This window comes from Squalius cephalus (genome assembly GCF_949319135.1).
Source record: "Squalius cephalus genome assembly, chromosome: 3".
Classification (NCBI taxonomy): Eukaryota; Metazoa; Chordata; class Actinopteri; order Cypriniformes; family Leuciscidae; genus Squalius; species Squalius cephalus.
Window position 1 is genome coordinate 8,816,707 of NC_137124.1, and position 15,249 is coordinate 8,831,955.

At 38.2% G+C, this 15,249-nt stretch overlaps 1 protein-coding gene across 1 annotated transcript in view; it reads right to left on the reverse strand.

The window, feature by feature from the left end:
• The window catches only part of chrnb1 (cholinergic receptor, nicotinic, beta 1 (muscle)), a 30,604-nt gene extending 16,399 nt beyond the window's left edge, over positions 1–14,205 (reverse strand). The window contains exons 1-6 of the mRNA XM_079867678.1: positions 14,009–14,205; positions 10,520–10,653; positions 4,203–4,247; positions 3,680–3,789; positions 1,585–1,693; positions 799–943 (exon numbers count right to left, since the gene is read on the reverse strand). Coding sequence (XP_079723804.1) covers positions 799–943; positions 1,585–1,693; positions 3,680–3,789; positions 4,203–4,247; positions 10,520–10,653; positions 14,009–14,069 — 604 coding nt within the window. The 5' untranslated portion in view covers positions 14,070–14,205. The remainder of the gene's footprint in view (positions 1–798; positions 944–1,584; positions 1,694–3,679; positions 3,790–4,202; positions 4,248–10,519; positions 10,654–14,008) is intronic.
• Between the last annotated feature and the right edge of the window lie 1,044 nt (positions 14,206–15,249).

The following is a 15,249-nucleotide window of genomic DNA, read 5'->3' on the forward strand; positions in this document are numbered from 1 at the left end:
GTCAGGACAATTTTTAATATAACTCCGATTGTATTTGTCTGAAAGAAGAATGTCATATACACCTAGGATGGCTTCAGGGTGAGAAAATCATGGGCTAATTTTAATTTTTGGGTGAACTATCCCTTTAATCCCTAAAGTTCTGCATAATTAAGGGTGTGGTCACTTGAGTGACAGATGGATTGCCGCTGCTGTGACTACTAGCCGTTTGTCTGCTGTCTGTTTGCCGTCATGTCACCTCAGCTAATCCGCCTCTTTGCCCATTGTTGTTTATCCAAGATGGCGACGGCTGGCTCCGCCCAACTCTTCAGAAACCTACGTATGACATCACGAACAATACGTCCATATTTTTTTGGGCTGAAACTCATGGTTATGATAGGAGGCGGGACATTTCCAAACACGCTCTAAGCGGTTGACCAATCACAACACACTGGTATAGCTGACCAATCAGAGCACACTGCGCTTTTCAGAAGGAGGGGCTTCATAGAGGCAGGAACTAAACAGAGCGTTACTGACAGACTGGGAAGAGAGGAGCTGCAACAATGGAGAGTATGGGAAAAATAATGTGTTTTCTGAACATTCAAGCATCGCCCAAAAACAAAATCAAGAGTTTGTAACAGGGCATAATAGGTCCTCTTTAAAAGTATAAAAAAAATAAAAAAAAAGTTAAAATGACATTTCACTTCAATGGCTGAAATAAGGTATAAAACTAGATGGGAATCTTTCACCTTGGCTTGAAAAAGCTTTGTCTGAATGTTTAAAAGGTTGTTGTGCATTGTGACCGTGTTAGAGCGCCATTACCGCTGAAGCCTGTGTCCAAGATTATCTCTCGGATTTCATTTCCATTCTTATCAAGGCCAGGCTGCAGATCCACTTCTGAGGAATCATACGTATAAGATTGGAAAACCATGGTGCAATTTTGCCAGTCAAAAGGAAAGTATGTCACCTGCAGATGGAGAATGTGATTTGTGCATGTTAGTGTGTGCGCGCTTCTGCCTGACGAGCATCTTCCTTTAATCATCTCTCTTTCTGATTTCACACATGCAAAGACCAGACGGAACATCATCAAACGCAGCCAAACTAGAGCGAGGCCAAACAAAAGCAGCAATACAAATGAGGAGGGGGAAAAGTTCACAAAACAAGTACAAAAGTGAGAGAGATTGCCACTTATATGAGGTAAATAAGACTCTTTTAAAACAAGAAATTCACCCCAGCAGTGTACAACTGTAATATATTCATAGTGCAGTTGTGCTGAGTATAAACACTTGTGATTTAATGCGTCATTAAACGTCTTATGTTTCGACACATCATTTACAGTATTTAATGGTCTCATCCATAACTTACTCTTATTACTACAGTATTTACCGAAAGGTGCTGAACATTCATCAAGAACAAGAACTAAAAAATGAGTGCTAAAAAGAAAACATTAAAGTACCATCACCTATAATTTAAATGCACATTTTGAATTGTTATGCCATGCTGTTAATGTTTCACAGCACTGATTTAAACAATTAAAACATTATGAAGCACTTGATGTTTTTATTGGTCCATTATGCAGTACAGTGTCTGTTGAGTTGCAGAATTTACCTTCACTCCGCAAGAACTCCTGAAAAGAGCAGGTGGAGTCCACGTCACACGGCCATTACTGTAGGCCTGCACATGGACCTGTAGAGCTACATCGAACACGCCGTCATTACTGCACACACAAACACACACAAACAGAAGTTTAAGCGCAGATAAACTTGCATAGCTACTACAAACCTAAACCTCCACATTGAGGCAATTTGAATGGTACCACTATAACGTTTTTTTCCCTGAAAGTCCACATTGACAATATCAGATTCAAAATGAGAGTTTCTTTGGGTTTGTTTACATCGGGGGGTATTCCAGAAAGTAGGTTATACAGAAAGTAGGCGACTTAACTGGTTAAAATTACTCAGAGCAAGCGGATGACCTCAACTTTCAGTTCCAAAACCTGAGGTAACTTTCAGGGTATGCAAGTAGCCACATCAACTTATTTTCTATCAATAGGCGCGTTTCCATTACCCTTCAAATTGCGCAAATTAAAATTGCGAATTGAAAATACGCCCAATGGAAACACGTCAATTTCGCAAAAACTCCCATTTATCGCGAAAAAGTTTTTACGCTCGCGTGAGGTGGTTTTCCAGGCAATTCGAAAAAGAAATATTATTTCGCAAAACTGCAACGGAAACAGTTTTTGCGCATTTACAGGTCACCTGACGTAGATGACGCGGTGTGTTTGGACAGAATACGAGACAGAGTTCTTTATTAAATTGATAAAAGACAGAAGAATTACAGGAATACTGGATTCTAAACCTCAAAGAAATGCCACAATCAAGACCTCGAAGCAGAAATGAGGGAGAAACACCCAGAAACACCTCATATGTGCTGCTCTCAAGTATAACGGTCTTTCCTTGCCATAATGATTGGATAACTCGCCACGACTCCTTCCATTGGATAGTGTGGCGGCTGTGATTAACATAAACCTACTAACATCCATAGCCATGATTTTTGGAATGACTTATCGCGCGAGAGAAAAATTCAGTCGCATAACATCGGTTAATGGAAACGCCATCATTTCGCAATAGTTTTTTTAAATCGACATTTAGAAAATATCGCAAACGTTTTTTGCAAATCTGTAATGGAAACGCAGCTAGTGATGTGGTCTCTGCATTATGTCTTAGAAAGTCTGTAATGTGACACGCATCGGAGGTTTCTCTGAGTGCAGATACTGGCCTGCAGTCATACACAATCTTAAAGGTTTACACACACACACAAAAAAAACACCTTGTCCCAAGTGCTGGGAAATGGCACTGGCTCTTGTTCATCTTGTGTGTTGTTTATTGTCTTTGAATAAGGTAAGATTTACAATGAATAATGGCTCACATTTCAGTCAAACTATCATATGACTAGGGTACAAAGTGTATGTACCATTTTTTCCTTTTTTTTTTTCCCTTTTTGGAGGTCGACAGGCAATTATCATTGTCAGCTTAGAGTTATTGACATGTCACTGTCCAATTATGTTTTTTTATGATATATTGTATGACTGTATCACAATAAGTAAGAGTAATACCTACAATTAAGATGGATTGACCATTTGAGCCCTTAAACCGTATGGCACTGGTGTATAATCCTCATAGGACACAAAACAGGCATTTAAAACTTCCCATCTATTACGGTAATGGTGCTGTGGGACTCCAAGATCTCCCTCATTGAACAGCCGTTTGCGTGTGTGTGAACGCTGGACCAGAGAGGCGTATAGCGGACAGCAGTGTTGTTTAATTGGCTATAAAGCAGAGATGAATGAAGGAGGCAGGATATTTACACCAGCAGTGATGAGGGTCTACCAGGGCATTACAGCAAGAGTGTGTGAGAAAGGAACAGATAGAGGGAGAAAGTAATGTGTGTGCATGCATCTCTCGACAAGCTTCACAAGCGCTTTGATCATTTCTTTGTTATTTTTGCTGTTCTTGCAGAAACTCAACAAAGACTCTCTAAGATAATGTGCCTGACACTAGGCTTTCTGAGATAATATGTGAAGCATCTCACACACACACACACACACACACACACACACACACACACACACACACACACACACACACACACACACACACACACACACACAAACATACACACACACACACACACTCAAACTTACTTGTTGATGAGAACAATATCAGGAAGCCACACTTTTGAAGACGGGATACGCAACACATCAAATCCCCCGTAATCTTTCGGGTTCCAGGAGAGGCGATAATCGTTCCACTCCTGCAAGAGCACAAAAGGTGTGTGTGTGTGTGTGTGTGTGTGTTTATGCACAGATAGATGAGGGTCATCGTTGAAATTATAAGTACAACCAGTTCATCATTTAATCAAATGATCTGGCTTGTGTCATTAACTCTACCAAATGCAATATCTCTGCACATTTTTCAATACATATTATTAACGGCATTTGCATAATCTTTCATTTTGCATTCAAAGTTATGCTATATTGATCCAAGTTATTATTGTCAGAGTTTGTCTTGTGAGGTAACGTGGTAATTTCAGTCCACTAAATTGTCATGACAGATGATGGATAACTTTTCTTCGATGCAAATAAAGCTTTATGAATTTGAATTGCGCTTCAAGACGTTATTTCTCAAAATGACACACAGGAGTCGAAAGAAATCGTGCTGACTTACCAAGTTCATAATAACAACAGTGTTCATCTCCTCGTCTTTCATGTTCTAGAACACAAAAGATATGAAACAGAACAAATAACATTAATTAATTAATTCAATTAGTGAATGCACATGTGTTTAGAGTTTCAAAACGAGAGTTTCTTTGGGTTTTACAATTACAATTTACAATATCTAGAGTGCCTGGCTGTGATTGTATGAGTGTGATGTTGCTTTTATACAACAGTACAATAAACAAGTTTTTAATACTGAGCAAATCACATTTTAGACACAATACGGCCAGTTATTTAGTTTATTTTTACTCTACCAATGACAACAGTCTCAAAGAAATATCAGCAATCTTGGAAAGCCGCTTCCCGAACTGTGGCGGCTCTATAAAATGAACTCAAGTATCACAATTTAAAGCAATTTAAACACTATGCTATATTGGGCAAGCCAAATCATATTTCAAAAATGTCTCTATCCTTACCTCCATAGCAGGAGCTCTTGTGAATGTAAAAAACACTGTAACCATCTAGCACTATATACTTATTTATGGACACTTAATATTCAACAATATTATTGATCTGCATGCATTGACACCCTTATATGAGAACTGAACTGAGCTCACTGTTTTCTACAGAGCGGCTGTATATGAAAACTTCAGATGCAAAAGCCTCTAAGTGCCATCTGAAAATTTCTTCTAGAATGATCATTTTTATCAAGCTTGTACGTTTATGTTCAGTTATTTCACTTAAATTACCTATTAATTGTCATTAAAGTGAAATTACTGAACCTAAATATACGAGCTTGATAAAAATGCTCATTTTAGAAGAAAATTTCAGATGGCACTTAAAGGCTTTTGCATCTGAACTCTTCATATAAATATATATAAATGAACTAAATAAATAACTTTTTTACAACAGAGATGAACTGAATGAATCAACAACAGAATGAATCACTGAACTTACTTAAGCTGGACTATGGCAGTATTTTCTTCTAGATCTGCTGTCCAGCAGAAACAAACTTTGTTGCATTATTTTCCTGTTAGGGACTGTTCGTTATTTATTTAAGGGGCCACCGGAGGAGTTTTGAGATCTGTTGTCAAAAAAGACATGACCCTCCCTTCGCCAGCAATAAATTTTTCTATGACCCTCCAAAATGATTGTGAAAAAAGGCATGACCCTCCCCGATAATTTATTGATTAGCCTAATTCTGTACTGGTTTGCGCTTGGCAAAGATGTTCAGATAGCCATTGTTTGTTTGTTTTTTAAACCATAAACTCTTGCTTTCTCATCTTACTAGGGCTGTAACGATAGACCAAACCTACGATTCGGTTCGTATCACGATTTTTTATTTTAGATTTGAAAAAAAAAATCATGTTTTCGGTGCTGATGCGGTGTGACTCGTTCAACATGTGGGTTGCGTTGAGAATAAAGCATCTAAAAGCTGTCACAAAGAACCGGCAAAAGTAATGATTATTAATATGTCATATATAGCTAGACATTTTAATTGTTTTTAATAAACAAGTGTTTTCTGTGTCTACTGCAAAGATGAAGTTGACGATGCGTCGCGATCTTCTCAGAACGCGCCAGAGAGAAATGCACATTTCATAAGGAGAAAGCAGTCTGTTTTCCTTCGTTTTGAATTGTTCTGCATGTTTAAAAGTAGACATTTCAAGCTTTCTATATATTTCTCAGGTCTGTGAGGCAAGTAGCATACCTTACGCTGAGTTTCGGTTCATTTATGAGACAAGAGTCCAGTTCACTCGCCCGCGCCTCCGTGTCATGATTATCTATTTTCTACTATATTTAGACTACTTCTTATTTATTAAATCCAGATGAAACATTGATTAAAATTAAGATAAAATTAATAAAAAAACGAAATTCACTTTAAAGAAAGGCTTTGTGCTTTCTGTTTGAGGTCTCTGTGCAATTTTTAAAGTCGCTTCAGAGCAGTCATATCCGTGCGTAATGGAGAACTGTCACGTCCGTAACATTTTTTTTTTTTTTTACATCAATGCAAACACGAAAAATAAAATAAAAATAATATAAAATTTAATTTTCTGTGGAGGCCGATCTTTATTCATCCGGTGGGTATATATATTTTGGTTTGCACAGTGTAATTTATAGAATTACTAAAAAATATTTTGCCACCTAAAAGTTAAAGATTTTTTTGTGTCACGTCACATGTGTATTTCCCTCATATTAAATATAAAACGCATGTGTAGACTGATATTTTTCTAATGTCTTGACTCCTTTCAGACGTTTCAAATAAATGCTTTTTCTGCGAATTTTTATTTTAAGTTTTGACTGCAAATGTCACGTCCATTCACTGGAATCGCCCAATTTTAACGAATTTATCCTCAACTAGTTTTTGTGGTGTAGGTCTATGTATTTTTGGTTAACTTAAATAATAGCCTACTAATAGTGATTTAAAGATGTGGTAGCGCTGCGAAGATCGCGAGTCGTCAACTTCTTCTGTCTAGCCGACACTGACATAAAAAATAACTGTTTTATTAGTAAACAATTAAAATGTCTCCTGCTATATTGAACATATTTGCCTGTTCCTTACAAAACACTGACAGTGGGGTTTTTGACTGTTTTCTTCTTTTTTTTTTTTTTTTTCTTTTTTTTTTTGAGCAGCTGCGGACAAATTATTTCGACACACACACACACACACACAATATTGATAAACAGGACAATAAAAATTTCATTTAATTTATTGTTTAATAAAATTATAAGCCTATTATTTTTAGTTTATTAACAGCAACAACAGCTGTAAAGATGAAGTTGACGATCGCCATCTCCGTAGTAGTGAACACGCCTATAGAGAGAAATGCACATCATTACATAACCAGAGAGTAGCCTATTTCTTTTCGTTTTAAATTGTTAAAAAGACATTTCAAGCTTTCTTAAGATATATTTCATGTATGTGAGGCATATGCTGAGTTTCGTTAAGTTAGGATGAGATGCGCTCCTGTTTACGAGCAGTGCAAGTGACCACGCGGGCGCCTCTATGATTGTGTTGTCTGCTATATTTGGTATTTGGCAATTGGTTGATAAAAAAAAAAAAATTAAAATTAAGATACAATTTATACAAAACGAAATTCACTTAAAAAAATCGTTTTCTGCAAAACAAAACTTAATTAAGTGGTCAAAATCATGTCTGACCCCGCTCCATGTCTCTCGATATTGCGTATACTCGTGTGTGCGGTTCACTTTTCATAATCAACATAGATGAAAAAATAACATTATTATATTTTAACAAAAATTAAACTAAATGAGCTTATTTAATGGTAACAACACAGTAGGCCTACAGACTCTGTATTTGTACAAATTGCTGCACATTCATTTTATTCTGAATTTTGCACACACAAGTTGAAAGGCATTTGTTTGTGCATGCATGTAAAACATATCTGCAACATTTATCAAGTTCACTGATAATTATGCGTGCATTTATTAATTATTATCTTAATGAATAATGTAACAAGGACGAAGCATGTAAATTGTTTGTTTAGAATTTGGATCGATCATCGCAAATAGATCCGAATGAAGAAATGTACAAAACCATAGGCTATAGAAAATGGGTGGGCCCGGACCTAAATGCCCACCCGGGCCCAATGGTAGCGCCGCGGCTGGTGGTAGCCCTACATCTTACACATCGTAGAAACAAAATAAGAATGGAAACTAAAATATGCAGTATCAGCGCGGTTCTGGCGCCTCAGTCCCAATACTGTTAAACTCGACGTACGTTCACATCACATGTTAATGCAGCGGTAGAGTTAGGCTACACTCACAGGACACTGTGCACTTAACAAAAGTTCATTATTTGCTCGTGCTTTAAAGCTTTGCCGGGTAAACATTTCTTTGGCATTCTGTTCTGACATGATGCACTTTTTCTAAGCGCGACCTGAAGCGCACACTGTCAAACAGCGCCAAACTGGATTTTTGTTGGGTCAGACCTATCTGATATCGAAGGGGGGCTGATAACGCGAGATCAACATGGAGCTAAATGGAAAAAAATAGCACAAAACAAGCCACTTTGAAATGTTGCTGTTTTAATGAATATAAAAGTTGGGTGACCCTCCCCCTAGACTAAAAAAAGTTGGATGACCCTCCCCTCAACAAAGAATAAAAAGACATGACCCTCCCCTATTTTCCTCCGGTGGCCCCTTCCATAAATACCGAACGGTCCCTTATCACTGTAAAGTTTCTTTGAAACAATCTGTATTGTAAAAAGCGTGTCAAGTGGCGTGTTTCCTTGACGGTTGATACACAAATGGGGGAGTTTAGAAGAAAAACACTGAGCATTTCTATAATGAAGAATCCCCAAGTTCTCTGTTACTGAGATGTGTTTAAAGCCAACACAAATAATGGGAACACTGGCTCCAATGGGAGAAGGGGGTGATGGGAAATGATTAGCAGACAAGGGAAAGACCTGAGACTCAATGTTAGATCAGTACACAGTCCTGAATGCTATTTAAAACTAGCGTAGGAATGTCAGCTGTCAGTACAGAGCACAGACAGTGGGGGGGAAGGGTCAACACACACACACTCATATAGACATCGTATATACACACTTCATATGATTAATATGCATGCAATGCCTTAAATGTGTGGATGCTTCCAGGCTGATTAAGAGTGATACATGAATAATATCTCAATATACATCTTGTTTTGGACACATTTGTTTAATTGAGCAAAATCCATGTGAAATCTCTGTTCATGAAGCCTGTAATGTTCCTTTCTGTTCGGAGTAATGAAAACAAAACATTGATACGAAAGTGCAAATGCAAATCTGTGTGTGCACTGTTATCCGAGACCGGGTTATTAAATCCCTGTGTTTCACATACCAAATTCACACACTGAACAGCTGAACCAACCATCAGACCTGCTTCGAACCAGCTTTTATCATGGGCCTGCAAAGAATGGGAGAGGTTTTCCTTTGGCTAATTAATTCATTAATAGCGTTTTGTAAAGCGGTCATATTATATGGTTTCATTTTTATGAGGATCGTAACCAGTCATATTTTTTCTACACTCTGTGAGACTTAAACGGTCTGTTTTTTGCTGATGTGCCTTTAAGAAATACATGTGAAAATGTTTTTGACTCACAACTTACGATGAACAGGGTTTCTGATGGTTTTATGAAGGTACATTTAAGACTTTTTAAAGACCTTTTTAAGACCAGGTAAAGTAAATTTAAGGAATAAATTAAAGGGAACACGATACATCAATCTGTCCTCTAAATGTAAAGGTCTAAGGAGAAACACAATGAGTTGTATCAATCCATCTTCCTCAATTATTTTTGTCTTCTTTTCCAGTGCAAATGTCTAAAGATTCTTAAATCAAGATACATTTACTGGAGATACAAAATGTGTGAGTTTATGATTAAAACATGAACAAATATCTGCCAATGGGCTCAGAAAAAGAAAAAACTTAATTCAAAGGGAGGTTTTCATAACTCATTGATAGATATTTGTTCTTGTTAAAATCTTTAAGACCTAATTTTCATCACAAACATGTATCTTGATTTAAAGATGTTTAGATATTTGTATTGGAAAACTGGACAAAAATATTGAGGATTTTTTGCAATGTATGCAAAATTTCATGCCATGACTTTATGAATTTGAGACGTTCTGCTCTCATTTAAGATCTTTTTAAGGTCTTAATTTGTGTAAAGTCGAATTAAGACGTTTTAAGATCCACAGAAACCCTGGATAAAATGATGAGCTTTTCAGGCAGACAATCACCACTTTTTTGCCCATTCAACTACTACTACTAATAATAATCATTATTAACTTTATTTGTATAGCACCTTTCATTCAAGAAATTCAGATTAAAGTGCTTCTCAATAAAAAAAGCACTAAAATAAGTACCAATTAATTCATTTTTTTTAAAGAATACCATAATCAATATAACATAAGATTAAAGTCAAGTATCACGCTTTTCACAACACTCATTATTTCAAAGCAGCCTTTAAAAAGTCATACTAACCATTAAGATGAGAGATGAGACCCCCTTTATTTTCCCTGCTCAGTTAAAACCAGCCGAATCTGGTTGGCTGGTCTGAGCTGGTTTAAGCTAGATGCAGCTGGTTTAATCTGGTCAAACTGGTGTCCAAATGTTTGGTCAGCTGGACTCCCAGTCTAAGACCAGCCTGACCATCTGAAGAAGTTGGCAAAACCCCTCTAAAACCAGTCTGCTAATGGAAGACCAGCTTAGGCTGGTTTCAGCTGGGTTTTTTTCCCCCAGCAGGGTTAATAATAAAATTAATGATAATATAAAGCAACAATGGCATGTGCCCATTAAGTTAAATATGTGTGTGTGTATCTCATACCAGGCTGACGAATGCTGAAAGGGTCATGCCTATCCTCACGACGACCCTTTCCTCTGGGCTCCTTGCAGGCCGGACTTTAACGTTGTATGAAGAAAACAGTTTCTTCATCAGCTTACCTTCTGATTCTGATGCACCTAGGAGAGATGATGTCTTTCAGGTAAATAGAGCAGTACAACTCTCTTCTACCCTTCAGTCTTCAATCACTGTATTACTTATGAGTTCTGACAGACACATCACTGTCCTGCACTGACTAGGTTTCGCAACTGTCTTGATAAGGTCGGGTATGTAAAATCTTTGAAGTGACTCCCATGATAATTGTGACGAATGTCGATCTATAGTGACGTAAAAGTCGCTTGAATCCCGATTTGACTGTTCAGATTGCGGTCGCATTGCAAAACATCTGACCTGAATCGGATTTAGTACCACATATGGAAGTGGTCCAAATCAGAACGGAAAAGATCAGATTCAATGTGGTTTTTGCCGTTCACACTGTCATGACAAAAACAGATCGGAGTCACCAGAGCAAATAAATCAGATTTGGGCAACAATTACCAGCAATCTGAACCTAGCCTGAGGGTGCGTTTACACGACAACTATATGCTTAAAACTGAGAAGTTTTCCTTTGTTTTCCGCGTACAGACGACACCATTGTAAAAAATTATCTTCATTCACACGGATCCGCGAAAACGACCAAAAAACGCTGTTTTCTGCTGCCAGGCCGTTAGATGGCGATGAAACACTATAGATTAAACATGTAATACGCATGTGCATGACGTCATTGTTTTCACAGATTCACGTTTTTATCGTTTAGACTGTTTTCAAAAAAGTTTGCGTTTTCAGCCACCCAAAACGCCGTTGTCGTGTAAATGAACGGCCAAAACGCATAAAAAGTTTTCCGTTTTTAGTTGAAAACGGTGTTGTATAAGTCTTTAATCTTAAGAATCTTAAAGGGGGGGTACCATGGTGTTTCATGTATTCAGAGTTGTTTACAGTGTTAAAGAGATGGATTCTCATGTTAAACATGGGCAAAGTTTAAAAAAAATATTTTGGACGAATAACGGAGAATTTCTGTGCTGAAAATCTTACTTCCGGGTTGGTACAAGTTTCGGCTGGTTTTTTTTTATCGTGGATCTAATGACGTAGACCAGAGTGGAACTCCTTATATTAGCATTTCTCTCGGAAAAGCTCGCCCGCGCGCACGTCGACCAGAGGAGAACGAGACCGCGCACATCAACGCGCTTCAACAGGAAATCATCGGCAGCGCTGCATAGGATTTGTTCAAGAATGTCTCCAAAAAAGTGTGTATTTGGATGTGAGGGAAAGCTTACCGTGTTCAGCTTTCCAAAGAACCCAGTGTTACAGGAACAGTGGATGCCGTTTGTTTTTCCGGGGCAGCAACGGAGTGTAGGAAGTGCGGTTGTGTGTTCTGGTCGTTTCAGTGACGAATGTTTTATTAACAAGGCTCAGGTCGACGCTGGATTTGCAAATCGTTTGCTATTAAAACGTGGAGCGGTCCCAGTGATAAAAGACCCCATTCATGTAAGTACAACTGGATCAGTTTTCTGTCTTTTGCTGGAAATCAAGCATACCGCTTGACTCTATAGCTCCGCCTCCAGGACCTCGGCTTTTTCCGGAGAGAATCGGAAAGCTGTATTTTTCTTTTATAAATTTAATAAAACTAAACACTTTTTTGAGATATTAAGGATGCACTACTACTCTATAGGTACTCAAGATTAACATGAGATTAGGTGAAACTGTGCATGTTATGTACCCTTTAAGTATTAAAAGTCTTGCAGGTTGAAAGACAGAATATGTCTTGTGCATAAGGCAGTTTACAACCTAATCTTTGAGCAAAGCAAAGTGAGTGTAATGATGGATGGATGGATGGATTTGAGCTCTGAACATAAAGGCGAACAGGAACAGATAAGAGCCTCACGAATAGCCTTGGGTTTTCACAGTTTTGAGGGTGCCTGTTTACTCCACCGCCCCGGCCATCTCTGAGGTTTATATGCATCATGTCTGCTGTTTTTTTCCCTCAGCTTCCGAAGGTTGGGCGCATTTATAAGCGGGCCTTCTAGGGGCGCCACATTCATCAAGTGTCGCCAGCTCGAGCCCCCCAGAATACGAACTGACAGTAACAAACGACGCGCGTCACCTTCATTACCAGCGGCTGCTGCTCAGAGCATATGCACACACATTCACATGATTTTGACGGACTTTTTCTGCGAGTAATAACTTCAAGTGGCTTTTATTGAGAAAAGAAACCCCAACGCTGTACTGAAACTGCATGGAAATGAGAACTCTTTTTTTTCTTTTCTTGTGCGAGCGTTTATATTGTGAAATAAATGAGGCCTTGCAGAGTATATGCCATCTGCTGCCCAGCAGTCCCATTGAAAGCTTCCCTACAATAATTACCACAATTAACCTCTCCGAAACACCTTTAAATCAACTTTTAATTTAAAGAGTTCCTGGTGAAAGTCTGACTCGAGGTTAATTTACAGTTTTCCCAGGGGTGTTCATAAAACTGGTAATCTTGAACAAATGTCCCTTTTATTTTAATCACTTTGGTACTATTTTCACAAGTGGTAAATCCTCCTACCTGACTCTCATGCTTTCTGTTGTATATGTTTTCTTTAATTACTGTGACATGCCATTGGGAACATTTGGTTTAAGCACAGAAACATCAATTTATGGATCTTAATGACCAGTCAACCCAATAGGAAACAATGCGAGATCAAATCACCCTTAGGGTGTTTCTGGATGAAAAATACTACAGAACTAGAGTATTGTAGGCAACAGACATTGTATAAGAAATACACTTATGTAATTTCTATGCGATGTGTTATCAAATGAACATATGAGACCACCATGAGGTTTTGTGCCAATTCTGAAAGTAGATTTGTTAAAGGCGTAATATTGTACAGTATAATGCTATTATGGTTCGCTATAGACTGCAGACATATTGCATTCCTGACAAATGACTGATACTGCAGTTGACCTTTTCACACTGGGTGTTATATTAATTTGGCAGCCTCTGTCATACAGTAGTAAGACGTCTGTTTATTTATATATTATGGTATACTGTACTCTTTGACCAAATCATGACATATGTCTACATCAAATGATGTGTTAAACAACCATTAAGATAATTCGGATTAAACTGTACAATTAACGAGAACAGGTCAAAATACAGGCTTTATCTCATAATTGGAAACGTAGACTGCGATTGTGAGAATTGAGTTAATTAAAAACATGTAGGTTAATGTTAGAAATGACTAAAATTATGTGGAAAACAGTAGGCTACCAAACCGATTTAAAATGTGAAAAAAAGTAACGTTTTAATGATATTTTTCAAACCCCTCTGGTGTTTTAGGACCTCAGAACTCCGATTTACTATGATGTTACTTTTTAAGTTTCCTGGGAAATGGGAATTTACACGTGTGAAAACACAACGCACACATTCAGTTTGGAAACTTCAACTCAACTTACCTGCCATTGCGCTCAGGCCACAGAGGCAGCAGGAGACAATAAACCAGTCCTGGGCCTTCATGGCGATTCACCAAATGAAACCACAGGGATATCTTCATAGAAAGTCAACGTGAGGGTCCATTCGTGTTTTTCCCAGCACAAGTCAGACCGCTGTTACTGTGCTCGGGTTACAGGCGCGCGTCCGTATGCGCGCACTCACGGAGCATGAGCGCACGCGCCCAGACCAAACGTCAACTAACAAAATAGTATTTCAGAGAACTTATTTTTGTAACTTTTTTTTATTTATCATAATTTCACATTTTAGTTTTCTTATTTGAAACTTATAAACTGCATGGCGGAGCTACTTCTGCAATTAAGATTTCTGTTATGCTTCATCGATGTAGCATCTGTGTAAAAATGAGTCACTGAAACTGTTGCTACTGCACTGTTTTTGCAATGTAAAGATGACATAAGGTAGGCCTGAATTCACAAAATGTTTTTCTAATACAAACCCATATCCACAGACTGAAAGAGCACATGAATTGGTTTAACTCTGTGTGTGTGACATTAAAAATCATGATCATTTCAAACTATTTCCCGCCTTAGTTACAAAGAGGCAGAGGCAGAGCACCCACCCTACTTAAGGTAGTCTTCCCCCAAACGTGCTCTTTAAATAAGGCAAACTGATGTGTTTGAATCCACGCCAACATATTTATTCAGTTCTGGGGTGCTTTTGGCGCAAGACGAGGTGTAGCATTAATGTGCAGTACTTTTATGTAATTCATCAGAGCTGTTAAAAATAATTATGCAGCTTTATCCCACCAATTAGATTAAAGGATGAGATTTATTCCGCTGCTCTCGAGTGTTGACATTTTGATGGGCCTTTTGAAATCAGAGGTCAGGGGATTGCTGAAGTTTTTCCTCCGCGGTTAGCAGGATAAAAGATGGAAACAGCTCTTTTTGGAAAGCCTGCTTTTTGCGTGGGAACGAAGCGAAAGACTCTTGGAACACATGTCTCCCGTTCATCCTCACTTCCCGTCCAGCCGTAATGGCGTCGTCCCACCATATTCACTGTTTGGTCCTCTGCCAATTTAATCATTATAGAAGTCAACTTAACAACCCATAACTAATGCTGACTCGCCTGTATAATTCTATTGAGATGACGAACGCTGGCACTTACCTGAGCGCCAATTAATACGCTTTACTTTAAACGAGGGCATTGAATTATACGTTCATCTGAGTGGCTGTTGTTGTCACAGGGC